At 43.9% G+C, this 21,609-nt stretch overlaps 1 protein-coding gene across 1 annotated transcript in view; it reads left to right on the forward strand.

Moving 5' to 3' along the window:
* The window catches only part of LOC144685896 (polypeptide N-acetylgalactosaminyltransferase 10-like), a 127,768-nt gene that overhangs the window by 19,444 nt on the left and 86,715 nt on the right, over nucleotides 1-21,609 (forward strand). Inside the window, exon 2 of the mRNA XM_078550907.1 lies at nucleotides 18,084-18,189. Within this exon, the coding sequence (XP_078407033.1) occupies nucleotides 18,084-18,189 (106 nt within the window). The remainder of the gene's footprint in view (nucleotides 1-18,083; nucleotides 18,190-21,609) is intronic.

Genomic DNA, 21,609 nt, shown 5'->3' on the forward strand with positions numbered 1-21,609 from the left:
TGCGTGTGTGTGTGTCTCTGCGTGCGTGTGTGTGTGTCTCTGCGTGCGTGTGTGTGTGTCTCTGCGTGCGTGTGTGTGTGTCTCTGCGTGTGTGTGTCTCTGCGTGTGTGTGTCTCTGCGTGTGTGTGTCTCTGCGTGTGTGTGTCTCTGCGTGTCTGTGTCTCTGCGTATCTGCGTGTGTCTCTGCGTGCGTGTCTCTGCGTGTGTGTGTGTGTCTCTGCGTGTGTGTGTCTCTGCGTGTCTCTCTCTTTCTCTCTCTCTGTGCGTTGGTGTTTGTGTCTCTCTCTCCCTCTGTATCTGGCTGTCTCTCTCTCTCTCCCTCTGTGTCTGTCTGGCTCTCTCTCTCCCCCTCCGTGACTGTCTGGCTCTCTCTCTCCCCCTCTGTGTCTGTCTGGCTCTCTCTCTCTCCCCCTCTGCGTCTTATAGCTCTCTCTCACTCTCTCTCTCCCTCTGTGTCTGTCTGGCTCTCTCTCTCTCCCTCTGTGTCTGTCTGGCTCTTTCTCTCTCTCTCTCTCTCTCTCCCCCTCTGTGTCTGTCTGGCTGTCTTTCTCGCTCTCTCTCTCTCCCCCTCTGTGTCTTACGGCTCTCTCTCTCCCTCTGTGTCTGTCTGGCTGTCTCTCTCTCCCTCTGTGTATGTCTGGCCCTCTCTCTCTCCCTCTGTGTCTGTCTGGCTCTCTCTCTCTCTCCTTCTGTGTCTGTCTGTCTCTCTCTCTCCTTCTGTGTCTGTCTGTCTCTCTCTCTCTCTCTCCTTCTGTGTCTGTCTGTCTCTCTCTCTCTCTCCCTCTGTGTCTGTCTGTCTGTCTCTCTCTCTCCCTCTGTGTTTGTCTGTCTCTCTCTCTCCCTCTGTGTCTGTCTGTCTCTCTCTCTCTCTCTCTCCCTCTGTGTCCATCTGGCTCTCTCTCTCTCTCTCTCCCTTTGTGTCTGTCTGGCTCTCTCTCTCTCTCCCTCTGTGTCTGTCTGGCTCTCTCTCTCTCTCTCTCTCCCTCTGTGTCTGTCTGGCTCTCTCTCTCTCTCTCACTCTGTGTCTGTCTGGCTCTCTCTCTCTCTCTCCCTCTGTGTCTGTCTGGCTCTCTCTCTCTCTCCCTCTGTGTCTGTCTGGCTCTCTCTCTCTCTCCCTCTGTGTCTGTCTGGCTCTCTCTCTCTCTCTCTCTCTCTCTCTCCCTCTGTGTCTGTCTGGCTCTCTCTCTTTCTCTCTCTCTGTGTCTGTCCCTCTCTTTCTCCTTCTGTGTCTGTCTCTCTCTCTCTCTCTCTCTCTCTCTCCCTCTGTGTCTGCCTCTCTCTCTCTCTCTCTCTATCTGTCTGTCTGTCTCTTTTTCTCTTTCTCTCTCGCACTCCATGTCTGTCTGTCTGTCTCTCTCTCTCTCTCTCTCTCTCCCGCTCTGTGTCTGTCCCACTCTCTCTCTCTCCCGCTCTGTGTCTGCCCCCCCTCTCTCTCTCTCTCTCCTGCTCTCTGTCTGTGTGTGTCTGTCTGTCTCTCTCTCTCCCTCCCTTTGTGTCTGTCTGTCTGTCTCTCTCTCTCTCTCTCTGTCCCTCGGTGTCTGTCCCTCACTCCCTCTCTCTCTCTCTCTCTCTCTCTCTCACCCTCTGTGTGTGTCTCTCTCTCTCTCTCTCTCTCTCTCTCTCTCTCTCTCTCTCTCTCTCTCTGTGTCTGTGTCTCTCTCTCTCTCTCCCAAGTGTATGGCTTGAACAGAATGACCAGCGAGACAAGTTTCTTCTGATAATTCACAATTGCTTTATTAATCACCCACAACCCCACAGTACAAAACCCAAAAGTTAAAACAACCTATTCCCAGTACCTGACACACAGTCATCATGACTCGGTTAAAACTTACAAAAACACAGGCAAAACGTCCTATCCTGAAACCCTAAGATAAAAACCCCTCAGACCAATATCACCAAGATATGGTTGAAACAATTTACAAGGTACTGGCTCTGAGTCAAGGTGACCAAACTCGACCCTTCTTCCGACTGCAGCCCAAAACCTTCAGGCCAGTATCATCACGATATGGCTGAAAACACTTACAGTCCCCCACACGTCAGGTCTGTCCGGTGTTGGCCTTCATCAAGGTAACCAAACTCTACCCTTCTTCTAACTGTAGCCCAAAACCTCAGATCTGCTCTTTTGTAATAATTTAACTCAGATATGTCAAAACATATTTCCTGTTGTTCCAATATCCATTTTGTTGATTCCACACAAAGTCCAGACAAATGTCATCAGCTCCTGCTGGTTGAAACAATAGAGGGTTTTCCATTGAAGATGAATATTATAAGCTCTCATTGTATGAGCAATTCTCCTGCAGTTTGAGGTGGCACCATAACAGCACAGTAACAGCATCTGGCTCCAAAGTTGATGAGTGTTTTGAATGATCCTATTCCAGTACTGTTGTCTGTGGTGGTTGAATAATTCCTTGAGTGTATTGTATTGATGATATGTCCTTTGTGCCATTGTATTGGGTAATCAGATTTCTTGATCGTGTTAGTCAATGTCCAAACCCTTTTGATGAGTCACTGTGTTTTCACTAAATGTCCGAATTAACCCCCTTGTTGCCCAGCCCTGTACTGCTGACTGCAACTTATCTTTTTGAAATTTATAGCTCCAATCACGAGGTCAAAACATGTTTTTGGTTTTGAAATTATGTTCCATAAATTTCCCAGTTGGAGGGGATTTTGATTCTACACCTTCTTTCCAGTAAAATAATCTGGGACCCCTTTAACCTCTAACAATCAAACCATCCAGTCTTGTTGTCAGGCAGACTTCTGAACAGGTCCCATGACCCCCTTCATTTTACCTTAAATTGAAGACACAGTCTGAAAACATAACAATTATATAATCCTCATAATTGTTAACAGCCATAGTCTATTTGTAAAATTCCATGCTCCAGGTGAATTATGACAAAATATTACTTTGTGCCCTGAATAATTAAAGATTGTTTTCCACTCTGTAGAATGAGGAATTTTTTTGCTGGGATACTATTCATTGCAACAATGGGGGGAACAGCTAAATAAAGTTCATTTTCTGTTTATAACTCCTCTTTCAAATAAATGATAAAGTGGGAGGGGCACTGTTCTTAAAATGTCAGTGGAGTAAAAGAAAACAGAGAACAAATCCCCCAATAAGCTGCCATGCATTATAAAATTAACTGTATGTGTGTTTATTGAAGATAACTGGGTTAAGCATAGTCTTATTTTAGCATGTTCTATGATTTGCTTTACTCTGCTTCCCAAATGTTTATTTTAATGAACAAATGATACTCCGGCCCCCTCCCACAACTCTTTCTCCGGTACATCGATGATTACTTCGGTGCTGCTTCATGCTCTCGTCGGGACCTGGAAAAATTTATTAATTTTGCTTCCAATCTCCACCCATCCATCATTTTCACATGGTCCATCTCTGACACTTCCCTTCCTTGACCTCTCTGTCTCAATTTCTAGTGATAGACTGTCCACCAATATCCATTACAAGCCTACCGACTCCCACAGCTACCTCGACTACAGCTCTTCACACCCCGCTTCCTGTAAGGACTCCATCCCATTCTCTCAGTTCCTTCGCCTCCATCGCATCTGTTCTGATGATGCTACCTTCAAAAACAGTTCATCTGACATGTCCTCCTTCTTCCTTAACCGAGGTTTTCCACCCATGGTCGTTGATAGGGCCCTCAACCGTGTCCGGCCCATCTCCCGTGCATCCGCCCTCACGCCTTCTCATCCCTCCCAGAAACATGATAGGGTCCCCCTTGTCCTCACTTATCACCCCACCAGCCTCCGCATTCAAAGGATCATCCTCCGCCATTTCCCCCAACTCCAGCATGATGCCACCCCAAACACATCTTCCCTTCACCCCCCCGGTGCATTCCGTAGGGATCGTTCCCTCCGTGACACCCTGGTCCACTCCTCCATCACCCCCTACTCCTCAACCCCCACCTACGACACCTCCCCATGCAAATGCAAAATATGCAACACCTGCCTCTTCACTTCCTCTCTCCTCACCGTCCAAGGGCCCAAACACTCCTTTCAAGTGAAGCAGCATTTCACTTGCATTTCCTCCAACTTAGTCTACTGCATTCGTTGCTCCCAATGCGGTTTCCTCTACATTGGAGAGACCAAACGCAGACTGGGCGATCGCTTTGCAGAACACCTTCGGTCTGTCCACAAGCATTACCCAGACCTCCCTGTCGCTTGCCATTTTAACACCCCACCCTGCTCTCTTGCCCACATGTCTGTCCTTGGCTTGCTGCATTGTTCCAGTGAAGCTCAACGCAAACTGGAGGAACAGCACCTCATCTTCCGACTAGGCACTTTACAGCCTTCCGGACTGAATATTGAGTTCAACAACTTTAGATCTTGAACTCCCTCCTCCATCCCCACCCCCTTTCCGTTTCTTCCCCCTCCCTTTTGTTTTTTCCAATAATTTATATAGATTTTTCTTTTCCCACCTATTTCCATTATTTTTAAATCTATACCTGTAATGCCCTGTCAGTCTTTCCACCCCACCCCCACTAGAACTGTACCTTGAGTGTCCTGCCATCCATTCTTAATTAGCATATTCTCTTAGATAATATCACCACCTTTAACACGTCTTTGTTCCTTTGTCTGTGACATCTTTTGCTTATCTGCTCCTATCACTGCTTGCTTGTCCCTACTACCACCCCCCCCCCCCAACTTCTCTCTCTCTCCTTCTCTCACCCCCCGCTCCCCCCCCACCTTAAACCAGCTTATATTTCACCCCTCTCCTAATTTTACTCAGTTCTCTTGAAGGGTCATGAGGACTCGAAATGTCAACTCTTTTCTTCTCCGCCGATGCTGCCAGACCTGCTGAGTTTTTCCAGGTAATTCTGTTTTTGTTTTGGATTTCCAGCATCCACAGTAGTTTTTTGTTTTTAAATGATGTGGTGTTGCAGTTACTGTGCCCTCTGGTGGTAACTCTGGGTTGGGTTTGTAGGTTCTTTGCAGTTTTAGAATTTCATGTCAATTATTATTTCTGCTCTGTGCTTTGCTGCATTATATTAATCAATATAAATAGATCCTTCATTTATAATGTACACGCTAAATTAATCTCTCATTAAGATCTGAAATATCTAGTGTTTAGTAAATGCTCCCAAAATCCACAACCTTTGGCACAGTATTTGCACTGTAATAATTGCTGTCACAGTGTTCCATTACTTGTAAAGTCTATTTCTTTCCCTATAATTAGGTTTTACCCACTTTCCTCAAAATCTTGTCATTACTGTCCCTAGGATACTGAAAAATGATTTGCTGTTGCAGGATTGTTTTACATAGGACCATGTCAGTGTCTTCATCATGCTTCTGCTCTTAATGTTGAACCAACTATACGACATTACAAACCTTTTGGGGAAAAAGTGCATAAGTAGAAACTTCATACTGTACAAAGGAAAGCTACAATTTCCTTTTACTGTATTCTGATGTGTTCAATGTAGCTTTGTTTATGAACTTAGCTGAAAGGAAAGTGGGGAAACATGATACAGATTGGACTCCACCATGAGAGGCCAGTGAGAATACCATAGAATATTTTTTTATAATAGCAAATGAAGTGTCTGAGCCAGTGACTTAACTCCTCAGCTGTAGTAAAAAGATGATGCGATTGAAATCTGTTCTAATTGGAATAGTAATCTAGATAATTTTGGAAAGCTGTAAATATTTCCTCTTTCTCATCCCCAAAATAAATTCTTCTGATCAAAGCAAAATAAACGACTCTGGACAAGCCTCCCAGCCCTTTCCTCAGGGTTAAATTAAATTAAGAAAAAACCATTTGAGTATTTCTCCCACCGTCCTTACACACACATTTTTTGCTATTTGGCACTGTCGTTTATTTTTGGATCCTGTGCATTTTGAGAATCACAGCTGCATGATATACTGCTGGACTTATTTTAAATCACTTCCATGGAATTTAGTTTCAGGCGCATGGAAAGGAGCCAATATTTTCCACTATCCTCTGGTTAGCTCTACTTGGGCTGACGAAGGGTCAATCAATTCCTTGCAGACTGCCAGTAATGCACATCACCAAGTAACTTTCTACAGTTTAACAATCTCTGCATTAGCACCAGCCCTATAAAATACAGACTTATGGTTTCTTTTGTAGTAAAATCTCTATTGAGTCAAATTTTGTAAAACATATTCAAGATCTATTCTTGGTAACCTTATAACTTAGAAAGTTAGGATCTAGTCCTGGAAGTTCTCCTTGGGTAAATAGTCTGAGCACCTTATGTTTGTGTGTTATTGCCCAGTATCTTACTTCCCCTTCCCCCTCCCCCATCTTTGTTCGGCTTCTCCCTGTACATAGCCCTAATTGATTCTTTACATTCCTAAGCCTCATTGATTTGAAAACCTCAATCATATATCCCCTTAATTTTCTCTGCAGTGACAAATGTCCCAGCTTTTTGGGCCAATCCATATTTGTTTAATTCTGTTGTCTATCTTATAATTTTAGTTCTGTTAACTTGTCCCTTTTCCAGCTCAACTGCATCCTTCCTCTAGAATGAGTGGAAGAAATATGTGCTGTGCTCCAGATGTGGCATGATTAAGGATCTATGTATGGGCATGATAACTTCATTTCATCTACAGTCGTCTTCTTTTTGTGCAACTTATATTTCACTTGTTTTTATGCTTAAATCAGACTTTGTCTTGGTAGACATATCTACTCTGAAACTCCGAATTCTTTCTTGATCCAATTTCCTCAATGTTTTCTCATTAATCGTGTGATTTCTTCTGCCTGTTCTGCATTCCTAAGAACATAACATTTGTTTAAACTTTGCTGTGGCAACTTGTAAGAAACTAATAGGTCCCACATGGGAGACTTATAAAGAAGGCAAATGCACATGGGATACAGGGTAATTTGATAAGGTGGATTCAAAATTGGCTTAGTTGTAGGAGGCAGAGGGTGATGACAGAAGGATGCTTTAGTGACAGGAAGCCAGTGTCCAGTGGCGTACCACAGGGATCTGTGCTCGGTCCCCTATTATTTGTCATTTATATAAACGATATAGATGACTATGTGGGGGGTAGGATTAGTAAGTTTGCGGATGACACAAAGATTGGCCGGGTGATTAACAGTGAGGTTGAGTGTCTTGGGCTACAGGAAGATATAGACGGGATGGTCAAATGGGCAGATAAGTGGCAGATGGAATTTAACCCTGAAAAGTGTGAGGCGATACACTTTGGAAGGAGTAATTTGACAAGGAAGTATTCAATGAACGGATGACACTAGGAAGTACTGAGGAACAAAGGGACCTTGGCGTGTGTGTCCATAGATCTGTAAAGGCAGGGGGGCACGTTAGTGGGGTAGTGAAAAAGGCATATGGGACACTTGCCTTTATCAATCGAGGCATAGATTACAAAAGTAGGGAGGTCATGTTGGAGTTGTATAGAACCTTGGTGAGGCCATAGCTGGAGTACTGTGTGCAGTTCTGGTCGCCACATTATAGGAAGGATGTGATTGCACTGGAGGGGGTGCAGAGGAGATTCACCAGGATGTTGCCTGGGATGAAACATTTAAGTTATGAAGAGAGGTTGGATAGACTTGGGTTGTTTTCGTTGGAGCAGAGAAGACTGATCGAGGTGTACAAGATTATGAGGGGCATGGACAGGGTGGATAGGGAGCAGCTGTTCCCCTTAGTTGAAGGGTCAGTCACAAGGGGGCATAAGTTCAAGGTGAGGGGCAGGAGGTTTAGGGGGGATGTGAGGAAAAACTTTTTTACCACGAGGGTGGTGACGGTCTGGAATGCACTGCCTGGGAGGGTGGTGGAGGTGGGTTGCCTCACATCCTTTAAAAAGTACCTGGATGAACACTTGGCACGTCATAACATTCAAGGCTATGTGCCAAGTGCTGGTAAATGGGATTAGGTAGGTAGGTCAGGTGTTTCTCACGTGTCGGTGCAGACTCGATGGGCCGAAGGGCCTCTTCTGCACTGTGATTCTGTGAATAAGTAACTATTTTGTTTAGGGTGGGTTTCTTCAGTTGAATATTGTTTTTGAATTTGAGTTTCGTGCTGAAGTGCCTTCGAGTTTAATGAATGGTCTCTGCTTTTATGTCCCATATTAGTAAACCATAAAATATTATGCATATGTGCACTCATTACTTAGCAGATCTGGCATTTCTAGCCAGTATATCAAATTACACTTACAGATTTTGGAGCAGTTGGTTCTTGTATGGAAATCTGTGTTTTAAATAAACAACTATGCAATACAGCATTTCTATTGAATTCCAACATTGAAAAAAATCTTTCAAACTAGAATGCTTGTTATAAATCATTTTTTAAATCTTTCATGAGATATTGGCATCGCTAGCAAGACCAGCATTTATTGTCCATCCCTAATTGCCCTTTAGAAGGTGGTGGCGAACCACTTTCTTGAACTACTGCAGTCCTTGTTATGTAACTACACCATAGCTTTTTTTTTAAGGGAGGGAATTGCAGGATTTTGATCAGCAGCAGTGAAGAACTGGTGATATATTTCCAAGCCGGCATGGTGTGTGGCTTAGAGGGGAATTTCTAGGTGTTGGTGTTCCTATGCACTTTCTGTCCTCTGTTCTCGATGATCGAGGTTGTGGATTTGAAAAGAGCCTTGGTGAGTGGCTGCGGTGCATCTTGTAGGTGGTATGCACTGAATCATGGAATCATTATAACACAAAGAGGCTATTTGTCCCAATGTGTTCTTGCTGGCTTTTATCAAGGGCAACGGTTTGTCCCATCGTGTTTCTGCTGACTTCCATCAAGGGCAACTCAGCTAGCTGCACTCCCCTGGCCTCTCCCTGTGTTTTTTTTTCTCTTCAGTTGCTAGTCCAATCCTCTTTTGAAAACCACAATTGAATCTGCCTCCATTATCCTCTCAGGCAGTGCATTCCAGATCCCAACTACTCACTGTGTAACCACTTTCTTAACCTGCCCTGCCACCTTCAACAATTTGTGCACATATACCCCCAGGGTCTCCGTGTGGTTGCACCATTTTAAAATTTGACCCTTTACTTTATATTGCCTCCCCTCGTTCTTCCTATCAAAATGTATCTCTTCACTCCTCTGCATTAAATTTAATCTAGCACATGTCTATCCATTTCACCAACCTACCTATGTCCTCCTTGAAGTCTATCACTATACCCTTCACAACAGTTCCAAGTTTTGTACCATTTGCAAATTTTGAAATAGTCTAGGTCATTAATATAGATCAAGAAAATCAATGGTTCCCTGGGGAACCCCACTGTATACCATCCTCCAGTCTGAAAAACAACTGTTCACCACTACTCTCTTTCCTGTCACTCAGCCAACTTCATATCCATGTCTACCGATATTTTGTGCATCTTGTTTCTCCTTTCGATAGCTACATCCTGACAACCATTCCTGTCAAGTTAGTTTAAATCCACCCAAATTGCACTAGCAAATCTCCCAACAAGGACATTCTGGGGGAGGTGCTACCCATCTGACTTGTTATAGATTCCACCTCCCAACCCCCACCCCCAAGAACCCTCCCTCCTGCACTATCTCCCAGCCACTGCTGCCACTGTGTACTGATAATGGATGAGGTACGAAGTCAGTCAGCCTTTTTTTTAGTTAAATCCTCCCCTCGAGTAAGTGGATATAGTTGACATGTAGTTGCTTCTGTAATTCTTTGAACTTGAAATAGTACCAGTTAAGCCAACTGATTTAACTGAAAAAAAACTCTGACTTGAGCAGCTTAAAAAGAATGCCCCCAGCTGTGGAGGCACTATTTCATGATTTTGTTGCCACAGAGCACTGTCACAAAACCAAAAATACAATGAGTATCATGTGAAGATTACCATATCATTGTTGTCTCAAATGCATATTTTCTGTCATAACTGTAAATATTTTTGCATGTAGCAATGTTTAGAATATTTACAGCATGGTTTTCCTATCAATGATCCAGGGCAATTTATATCAAGCTGGCCTGTTAAAGAAAATCTATGTCCCGTTGTGGTCTCCTGCATGTAAACATATAAGCATCCTGATAGGATTGGCCACCTGGAGGGATTCCAGAACTGGAGCTCGACGGCCAAGTTTCCTGGCTTCCTCCTACTTGATGGTGGCCCTTTCCAAGCTCCTGCCGCTCAACAGCCTGTCCAGCACAGGAGGAGATCATTTGGCCCATCGTGTCTGCCCCAGCTTTCTGAGCAATTCATCTAGCACCAAATCCCCACCTTCTCCCTGCAATCCTGCACATTCTTCCTTTTCAGATAATAATCCAATTCTCTTTTGAAAGCCTCAATTGAACCTGCCTCCACCACACTCACAGGGAGGGCATTCCAAACCTTAACCACTTGCTGTGTGAAAAAGTTTTGTCTTGTGTTACATTCGCTTCTTTTGCCAATTACTTTAAACCTATGCCCTCATATTCTTGATCCTTTCACGAGTGGGAACAGTTCCTCCCTATCTACTCTGTCCAGACTCCTCATGATTTTGAATACCTCTATCAAATCTCCACTTGGTTTTCTCTTCACCAAGGACAATTGTCCCAACTTCTCCAATCTGTTTTCATAACTGAAGATCCTCATCCCTGGAACCATTCCCGACTCATCTCGCTTGATGGACCTCTACCGAACGCTCACTTGAGCAAGAGGAGGTCAGGAAGCTTGTCCAAGGAGCATGGATTTGTGGACGTTTGACGTAATCTGGTACCAGGGACAGAGGAGCTAGAACATTTCCTCAGGAAACTGTGAGGCAGGATGTGGGGGAAAGGCAATTAACTTAACTCAGATGCAGGCACTTTATCTTGTTTACCTTGTGCTCCAGGTCTGGAGAAAGCGTGCACTGCACTAATGCCCAACAAACTGAATTTTCCTCACATGAGGCAAGCATGAAAGGAGGGACTGAGGAATCTGGCGTGGTGTTCTGGTAGTGTGCAAAGCGGCCAATTTTGTGCGTAGACCATGCCGATTGACAGGCTGCTTAGCCAATGATTGCTGCTGTTCTGGCAGCGTGTTGAAAATATTTGCTTGTGCCTGGGACTCCCTAGTGCACTGGTCCTGGTGTTAAACCCCCGCCCCCGCTGCTCCTTTCGGGTCTTGTTGGGGAATCGGAAGGTGATTTACTCACCGCAGGATTCCCAGCCTCTGATCTGCTCTTGTTGCCACAGCATTTATATAGCTCGTTCAGTTCAGTTTCTGGTCAATGGTAATCCACAGGACATTGATAGTTGGGGATTCAGCAATGGCAATGCCATTGACTGTTAAGGGGAGATGGTTAGATTCTCCTTTGCTGGAGATGGTCACTGCCTGGCATTTGTGTGGTGTGAATATTACTTGCCACTTATTAGCCTAAGCCTGAATGTTGTCCAGGTCTGTGTGCTTGCATGCAGGTACTGCTTCCGTATCTGAGCAGTTGCAAATGGTACTGAACACTCTGCAATCACCAGTGAACATCACCATTTCTGATAACAACATGGGAAATGGGAGCAGGAGTAGGCCATTAGGCCAGTCTAGCCTGCTCTGCCATTCAGACAGATCCTGACTGATCATCTACCTCAACACCATTTTTCCCTACTATCCCCATGTCCCTTGATGTCATTCGTATCAAGAAGTCTCTTGATTTCTGTCTTGAACATGATCAATGATTGAGCTTCCACAGCCCTCTGGGGCAGAGAATTCCAAAGATTCACCACCCTCTGAGTGAAGAAATTCCTCCTCATCTCAGTCTTAAATGGCCTGCCCTTTATTCTGAGACTGTAACCCCTGGTTCTAGACTCACCAGCCAGGGGAAACATCCTATCCACATCTACCCTGTCACACCCTGTAAGGATTCTATAAGTTTCAATGAGATCACCTCTCATTCTTCGAAACTCTAGAGAATACAGGCCCAGTTTCCTCAATCTCTCCTCATAAAACAATTCCGCCATCTCAGGGATTAGTCTGGTGGACCTCTATTGCGCCCTATCTATGGCAAGTACATTCTTCCTTGGAAAAGGAGATCAAAACTGTACACAATACTCCAGGTGTGGTCTCACCAAGGCTCTACACAGTTGCAGCAAGATACCTTTACTCCTGTACTCAAACCCTCTTGTGATGAAGGCCAACATACCATTTGCCTTCCTAATTGCTTATTGCACCTGCATGCTAGCTTTTAGTGACTCATGAACAAGGTCAAACAGGTCATTTTGGACATCAACACTTTCCAACATATCACCATTTAAGATAAACTCTGCCTCTGTTTTTTCTACCAAAGTGGATAGCTTCACACTTATTCACATTATATTCCATCTGCCATGTTCTTGCTCATTCACTTAACCTGTCTAAATTGCCGTGAAGCCTCCTTACATCCTCCTCACAACTCACATTCTACCTCCTTCCCAAAATCCACAAACAGGACTGTCCTGGTAGACCCATCATGTAAGCCTGTTCCTGCCCCATGGAACTCATTTCTTCCTATCTTGATTCCATCCTCTCTCCCCTTTTCCAATCTCTTCCCACCTACATTTGTGATTCCTCTGACGCCCTATGTCATATCAACAGTTTCCAGTTTTGTGGCCCTAACCACCTCCTCTTCACTATGGATGTCCAGTCCCTCTACACCTCCATTCCCCACCAGGATGGTCTGAGGGTTCTCTGCATCCTCCTCAAACTGAGGCCCGAACAATTCCCATCCACCACCACTCTCCTCTGCCTGGCTGAACTTGTTCTCTCACTGAACAATTTCTCCTTAAACCCCTCCAAATAAAAGGTGTGGCTATGGGTACCCGTTTGGGACCCAGTTATGCCTGCCTTTTTGTGAGGTACTCCTTGTTCCAGTCCCACTCAGGCCCCCTCCCACAACTCTCTTTCTGGTACATCGATGACTGTGTTGGTGCCGCTTCATGCTCTCATCTGGACCTGGAAAAACTTATCAATAGTTTTTTTTTTGGCTTCCAATTTCCACCCATCTCTGGCACTTCTCTTCCCTTCCTTAACCTCCCTCTCTCTATTTCTGGTGATTGACTGTCGACCAATATTCATTACAAGCCCACCGACAGCTACCTTTACTACAGCTCTTCACACCCTGCTTCTGGTGAAGACTCTATCTCATTCTCCCAGTTCCTTCACCTCCATTGCATCTGTTCTGATGATATTTTCAAAAATGGCGCTTCCGACATGTTTTCGTTTTTCGCCAACCAAGGGGTCCCCCCACTGTGGTTGACAGGGCCCTCAACTGTGTCCGACACATCTCTCGCACCCCTGCCCTCACCCCTTCCCCTCCTTCCCAGAATGATGATAGGGTCCCCTTGTCCTCACTTTTTACCCCACCAGCCTCTGCATTCAAAGGATCATCATCCGCCATTTTTGCCAACTCCAGAATGATGCATCTTCCCCTCAACCCCCTGTCAGCATTCCATAGGGACCATTCCCTCTGTGATACCCTGGTCCACTCCTATATCACCCCCAACTCCTCACCCCTTCCCATGGCACCTTCCCATGCAATCGCAGAAAGTGCAACACCTGCCCCCTTACCTCCTCCCTCCTCATTGTCCAAGGCCCCAAACACTCCTTTCAGATGAAGAGCACTTCACTTGCACCTCCTTCAATTTGACCTATTGTACTTGCTGCTCCCAACGCAGTCTCCTCTACGTTGGGGAGACTAAACGCAGGCTGGGTGACTGCTTTGCGGAACACCTTCGCTGAGTCCAAAGGCATGACCCAGACCTTCCTGTCGCTTGCCATTTCAATACGCCATCCTGCTCCCATGCCCACAAGTCTGTCCTTAATATGCTGCAATGTTCCAGTGAAGGCCAACGCAAACCGGAGTAACAGCACCTCCTCTTCCAATTAGGCACTTTACAGCCTTCCAGACTTAACATCGAGCTCAACATCTTTAGACCATGAACTCTTTCCTCCAATTTTACCTCCTTTATAATAATGTTTTTTATAAAATTGTTTTTATTTATATATTTTTGTTCCTATCATTTCTTTTCCCAACCCCCCCCACCACCCCGCCCTCCCCAAAATCCTGGCAACAGGGACATCTGTCACATGTGTTTATGTTTTGCTTTCACAGAGCACTGACCCTTGTTGTGCTATTAACACATTCTGCTATCTTACCTTTATGCCACTATCAGCACCTTCTTTAGTCTTTAACACTACCATTAACACTTCCTTTGTCCTGTGTCCATGACATCTTTGTCAAATTTCTCCTTAGCTCCCACCTATTCCTGACCTATTTTGCTCCACTGGCTCCACTCCCTGTTAAACAGTATAAAATCCATCACATTTCTACTTCTCTTTAGCTCTGAAGAAGAGTCATATGGATTCGAAATTTTAACTCTGTTTCTCACTTCACAGATGCTGCCAGACCTGAATTTTTCCGGCATTTTCTGTTTTTATTTCACATTACCACCTAGTTTTGTCATCGGCAAATTTTAAGTTGGAGGGAAGGTCATTGATGAAACAACTCTAGGACACTATTCTGAGGAACTTCTCCAGCAATGTCCTGGGGCTGAGATAATTGGCCTCCAAAAACCCAGAGCTGGCTTCCTTTGTGCTAGGTATGTCTCGAGCAAGTGGAGTGTTTTCCCCCTGATTCCGATTGACTTCAGTTTTACCGGGGCTCCTTGATGCCACACTCGGTCAAATGCTGCTTTGACATCAAGGACAGTCACTCTCACCGCACCACTGGAATTCAGTTTCTTTGTCCATGTTTGGACCAAGGCTATAATGAGGTCAGGAACGAAGTGGTCGGGGTGCAACCAACCTGAGCATTGATGAGCAGGTTATTGGTAAATAAGTGCTGCTTGATAGCAATGTCAACAACACTTTCCATACAGATATCAAATTTTTGTCTGTTTTAAAATGTTTGTTTTCAACGTTCATTCTTGTATTGGATCCTAGATTTAGTACACACAAATTTATTGCATGTTTAATGTTCTCTTATTAATTAATTAGTTCTCTTTATTAATGTTCTCTTGAGTGTCAGCTGTGGCTCAGTTGGTAGCACTCTTGCCCCTGAGCTACAGGTTCTGAGTTCAAATCCCACTCCAGGACTCGAGCACAAATATCAAGGCTGACTCTCCAGTGTAGTACTGAGCAATTGCTGCATTGTTGGAGGTGCCATCTTTTGGATGAAATGTTAAACCAAGGTTTCATCTGCCTGTTGGGGTGAATGTAAAAGATGCCATGGCACTATTTTGAAGATTAGTAGTTTTCCCCAGTGTCATGGCCGATATTAATCCCTCAGTTAACACATCTGTAAAGCAGATAAATCTGCTCATTGTCAGATTGCTATTTGTGGGAGTTTGCCATGCATAACTGGCTGCCATGTTTCCTATATTACAACAGTGATTAGTTAGACTTTAAAAAAAAAGTCCTTCATTGGTTGTAAAGCGCTTTGAGATGTCCAGAGGTTATGAAAAGCGCTATATAAGTGCAAGTCTTTCTTTGCTTTCTTTCACTATCAGAGGTGCCATCTTTCAGAGAAGCCACATAATGGAGGCCCCCATCTGCCCTCTCTGGGGGACATAAAAGATCCCCTGGCATGTTTCAAAGAAGAGCATGGCAATTATCCCTGCTGTCCTAGGCAATATAGAATTCTCGATCCACATCACAAAACCAAATATCTGACCACTATATTGCTGTTTGTGAGAGCTTGTTGTGTGGAAATTCATTGTTTCCTATATTCCAACAGTGAGTACACTCAAAAATACTTCAGTGGCTATAAAACACTTTGGTCATGAAAGATGCTATTTAAATGCAAGTCTACTTTATTGTGAGAACAGAATGGCATGGTTCAATATTTTAACTTGCTATATGGAAAGAATAGCTAATTCTTTTGCACCCTCTGGAGATGAAGTTTGTAAGTCAATATCAGTTATTTTCTTAATTTCCATGGGGTAATTGTCTTGCAGCATCAATATAAACTATGCTGATAGATATTGGTCTTTTCCTTGTGGCTATTTGCTTTGTAACACTCCACCCCAAAAGTGTTTTATTGCATTGTCTCCAATCAATATGTTCCATAATCGCCTCTGAATAAAGGCTGCATAATTGACGCTGACAATTTCCTGCAATACTAAGAGAGCGCTGCATATTGGAACTGCCAATTTTTTGGATGAGAGTAAACTGAAGCCTAATCTGCATGCAAAAGATTTCATGTCACTTTATGATTGAAAAACAGGGAGTTCTTCAGGTGTCCTAGACAACGTCCAGCTCATAATCAAGGACGCTGAAACAGATTAACCGTTTATTCATCGCATTATGACATATTGCTATATTCAAATTGGCTGCCAAACTTGCTTGCAAAATTATGACTATCTTTCAAAAATTAACTCTTTTTGCAAGTCCTGATGTATGTGTATTGCCTCTTTCATAACAAATTTGCTCTTTCTTCCAAATGATGTACTTTAATTAATCTGATCCAAGGATGTTTTAACAAATGGTTACACAATGCAATGTGTGGGCATTGGGAAAATGATTGTGAACGAAAGCCATTGTTCTTTTCACTGGTCCTTGTAGACTTGTGAAGGCTCTGAGGGGTTAAATTCAAGGTACTCGAATTAAATGTACCTGCATTGGTTTCCACTTGGATTTCTTTAAATGTATGGAACTGCAATTAGTTAAATCCTGATATAGTACGTTTGATTTTTGTTTTAAAGTTGTATACTTAAATTTGTTTCATTTGAACAGTCATAGTAATCTGCATGTTGGATTCTGACAGGCAGCCATTTACACATGGCAAACTCCCACAAACAGCAATCTGACAATGACCAGATTATCTTTTCTGATGTGTCAACTGAGGGATTAATATTGGCCATGACACTGGGGAAAACTGCTAATCTTCAAAATAGTGCCATGGCATCTTTTACATTCACCCGAACAGGCAGATGGAACCTCGGTTTAACGTCTCATCCAAAAGATGGCACCTCCAGCAGTGCAGCAATCACTCAGTACTGCATTCATGTTTCATCGTGATGGTAACAATGGTATCTAAACAGAATTTAAGGATTGAAATGACTTTCAGATTTACACTGTTGTCTGAGATTTGCAGTTTAACAGTGGCTCTCTGCAGTTTGGATCCCAAATGGGTGTTTTTATATAGATTCTTGCATTGGTTGTCCCTCCAGAGGTATGGTGGTATGTCACTGGACTAGTAATCCAGAGGCCCAGGCTATTGCTCTGGGGATACGGGTTCAAATCCCATCATGGCAGCTGGTGGAATTTAAATTCAATTAATAAATCAGGAATATAAAGCTAGTCTCCGTAACGATGACATGAAACTTGTTGTAAAAGACCCATCTGGTTCACTAATGCCTTTTAGGGAATGAAATCTGTCATCCTTACCCGGTCTGGCCAACATGTGACTCCAAACCACAGCAATGTTGTTGACTCTTAAGTGTCCTTTGAAACATTCAGTTCAAGGGCAGTTAGGGATGGGCAACAAATGTTGGCTTTGCCAGCAACGCCCACATCCCGTGAAAGAATAAAGAAAAAAAAGGTAAAAAGTTAAAAGTAACCTCAAATTGATTTATCTTTTTCTGACTTTGTGATTCCTTGGTACTAGAACTATTATGAAAATATGAATGCACTTTGTGTTGTATAATTTGCTAATCATAAACTCTTCTATTTCCTATTTGATGTACTTGAAAAGAACTAAAGCAGATAGCACATCTGTCCTCAATTTAGCAGTAATATTAAAATCTCATTATTCAGATTGACCATATGTCATGAAACTAGAACTCAAATTGTCACTGAGAAATTTAATGTATTGTTCTTCAAGCTACACCTGCCTTGCATTTCTAATTTTATTTCATGATAAAATGGTCATGGAACATACATTTCTCACAAAGCGAACACAGATACCAGTGACAATTCTTTCTGCCAAGCCAGCTAATTGCAATTTATTAAAAAAACAGCAAAAGCAATAAATACTTAAACCTTGGCAAAAAGAGGAAGATGGCGCAGTTGGTGAATCTTTAGGGTGTTTCACTCTGCCACAAAGTATTGAAGTATGTGCATTAATGTCTAAAATAGGAGTGGTTGGATTTATTGTAGGTTTTCCCGTAAATTGTTCCAACTATAAATTGTTAATCAAATAAATAGTACAGATACGACTGGTAACCTTATCAATATAGCATTGTTTTGATGCAATTTTTGTTTAAAATAGGGTTTACCAATCAAGCCCAGACAAGACACTTTCTTCATTGATGATGGATTGAAGAAGAAAGATTGGCATGACCACGAGGCAATCAGAGCAGACGCAGCAAAATTAGGTCTGTATTTATTAATAGAGATTTTCTAACTGTAGTTCCTGAAGAAAGCTAGTTGGTTATATGGAAGTGATTAGGTTTAATAATGTACTTAATATTAAAATAAACTGCGGATCTATGCAAAATTTCTTTTTTTTTTAAACCTGTACCAGTTAATCTCTTATGGCAATGCCCACAACAATTGGAAGAGCTAGATAGGAATTAAAGAAAAAGGTGGAAGTTGGAAGGAGTTAGTCTGCGGGAAGTAAAGAAAATGATACAATCGAGGGTTAAAGAACAGGCCAAAAATGAAAAGAGTAAAGAACAGTGATGTAGAAAAAGAGCCAGCTGGAATTAATAGAACTGGGCTAAAATTGGGATAAAAGAATGGGCAATGAATAAAAAATATAAGCAAAATGAAGGTTTAAAGTGTTGACTAGGAGTTGAGATTAAGACCTGAATTTTCATGTAGGGTTGGGAAAATGTGAGTCAGGCCCTTTTATAGCTTCTGAAATATGAATCCAACTCAGTATTGACTGGGCACCATATTTTCATCTTAACAAGGTGTGGGTTCCAGGTGTGGTTTGCGAGTTGCAATTGGGTTTTGGGCCAGAGGAGGTTCGGGGCGGAGGCAGCTTCTTCCCATACTCTGCCCAATAAAAGGGCAGTGATCTGCCAAAATCAAAATACTGGCCAGAGTTGGCGCTGCCATGCCACTGGAGGTGACCTCTGAATCTTGCACTGTAAATATTGTTGAGTTTTATGTTGTCTGAAACATTGTTTCCTTGTGTGAGCTGGCCCATTGACTGCATACCCTTAGTGAACCCATCAGCTGCTCATGTCTCCTCTGTTCTAAGCCAAGGTTGCCATAGCCTATCCTTCTGAGTACCCTGCGGCATCAGTTCTTTTCATGCTCATCCCTGAAAGTTGCTGACTTAAAAAAAAATCATGTGGCAGCACAGTTCACCTTCTGCATCCATCAATCCAACTCAGACCCTCTCATACCCATAACACCCATTTCAATGCATTCCCCTTCAGAGGACACAGTACACTGAGCATTCCCAGGCTTATCCTCAGAAGCATGACAAACCTAACCAGGAATGGTCCAGGAACCCCTCAAAGCCCTTACGATAATTGCGACCTGGGACATGGCTTGCCACCTTGTCACTGGCAATGCAACACGTAGACCACCAAGCCTGGGCCAGACAAACCCTTTCCTCCCATGCCATAAAGCACCTTTCCCTCACTAGCATTGCATCCCATGAAGTTCATGACAAGGGAATACATGACCACCACACATGCTGACTCATGCGCCTCCTCTTTCCTTATTCTAAGGTGGCTGACACCCAAAGTAGCCAGGAGTCCTGGGAGGGAACATCACCCAGGTTCTCAGAGAGTGACCTGGATATCCTGCTTCAGTAGGTGGATGTCCACAGGGATGTCCTGTTTCCCCTAGTGCCCAGGCTGTCTCCCAGATCCACCACGGCAGCCTTGCTGAAGATTGCAGAGGTGGTCAGTGCCTCAGGCTGCCCCCAGTGGTGCTTCTGTGGCCTTCAATGCCACTTGGAGTGTAAGTCCCTGTCGACGCCTTGGCAGCAGGTCGTCTTGCAAAGCTTAGCCACCACCTCTTGGGATAGACGCAGCCTCCTCTAGCATTGCCTCTCTCTCATGTTCAGGTACGTTACCCTATTCCCAAAGACACTTTTGAGTGCGTACTGCCTCACTATTCAATGCTTCCTCCTTGCAGGCATTTGACGTCTTGGTTCCTCTGGCCCTTGGAGCCATGCATGAGGTGAACAAAGCATTTCAGATTGCTGCTGCACCTGTATTTCTATGTACAGGAGGTGGCGAGGTGCTGCACCCATGACAGGAAGGAAGACTTCTGAAGAGAGTACCTGACTATTGAAGACTCTGAGGCTGCAATGGAGATCTGTTGCTGGCAGGTCTGCAGCTGTGCTGGATGCGGCCTGTAAACATAGAAACTAGGAGCAGGAGTAGGCCATTCGGCCCTTCGAGCCTGCCCCGCCATTCATTATGATCATGGCTGATCATCCAACTCAATGGCCTGCTCCCACTTTCTCCCCATACTCTTTGATCCCTTTCGCCCCAAGAGCAATATCTAATTCCTTCTTGAAAACATACAATGTTTTGGTCTCAACCACTTTCTGTGGTAACGAATTCTACAGGCTCACCACTCTCTGGGTGAAGAAATTTCTCCTCATCTCAGTCCTAAATGGTCTACCCCATATCCTCAGACTGTGACACCTGGTTCTGGACTCCCCCACCATCGAGAACATCCTTCCTTCATCTACCCTGTCTAGTCCCGTTAGAATTTTATAGGTTTCTATGAGATTCCCCCCTCATTCTTCTGAACTCCAGCGAATATAATCCTAATCAACTCAATCTCTCCTCATATGTCAGTCCCGCCATCTCAGGAATCAGTCGGTTAAACCTTCGCTGCACTCCCTCTATAGCAAGTACATCCTTCCTCAGATAAGGAGACCAAAACTGCACACAATATTCCAGGTGTAGTCTCACCAAGGCCCTGTACAATTGCAGCAAGACATCCCTGTTCCTGTACTCGAATCCTCTGGCTATGAAGGCCAACATACCATTTGTCTTCTTTACCACCTGCTGCACCTGCATGCTTACCTTCAGCGACTGGTGTACAAGGACACCCAGGTCTCGATGCACATTCCCCTCTCTCAATTTATAGCCATTCAGATAATCTGCCTTCCTGTTTTTGCTACCAAAATGGATAACCTCACATTTATCCACATTATACTGCATTTGCCATGCATTTGCCCAGTCACTCAGCTTGTCCAAATCACACTGAAGCATCTCTGCATCCTCCTCACAGCTCACCCTCCCACCCAGCTTTGTGCTGTCTGCAAATTTGGAGATATTACATTTAATTCCCTCATCCAAGTCATTAATATATATTGTGAATAACTGGGGTCCCAGCACCGATCCCTGCGGTACCCCACTAGTCACTGCCTGCCATTCAGAAAAAGACCCGTTTATTCCTACTCTTTGTTTCCTGTCTGTAGAGACACTTCTGTGCACTCTCCCCTCCCTTGCAGAGAATCCCTTGGCTGGCAGGCAGACTTTGCAGTTTTAAAAGTTGAGAAAAACGCTGGATAAAGTTGTTGTACTCATCCTGCATTCTTCCCAACCCAGCAAAGCGGTTGCGCCTCAATCGAGGAAAACTTTTTTTAAAGGTTCGTAAACTGCGCTGCAGGACGCACAAGTAGTGTGCATAAAGAAAATTGAATTTCCTCCACCTTTTATAATGGTGACCCCAACGTCATTGGGAGTGCATGAGAATTTTGCCAGACAAAAATAGCCCGGAATTGGAAGGCAGAGGAAATTTGTTTTTCTCGTGGGGGGAAAAAAATCTATGGGTTGGATTTTATGCTCCCCACCAGTGAATTTGAAGGCAGG

Source organism: Cetorhinus maximus, chromosome 10, assembly GCF_964194155.1.
Source record: "Cetorhinus maximus chromosome 10, sCetMax3.hap1.1, whole genome shotgun sequence".
NCBI lineage: Eukaryota > Metazoa > Chordata > Chondrichthyes > Lamniformes > Cetorhinidae > Cetorhinus > Cetorhinus maximus.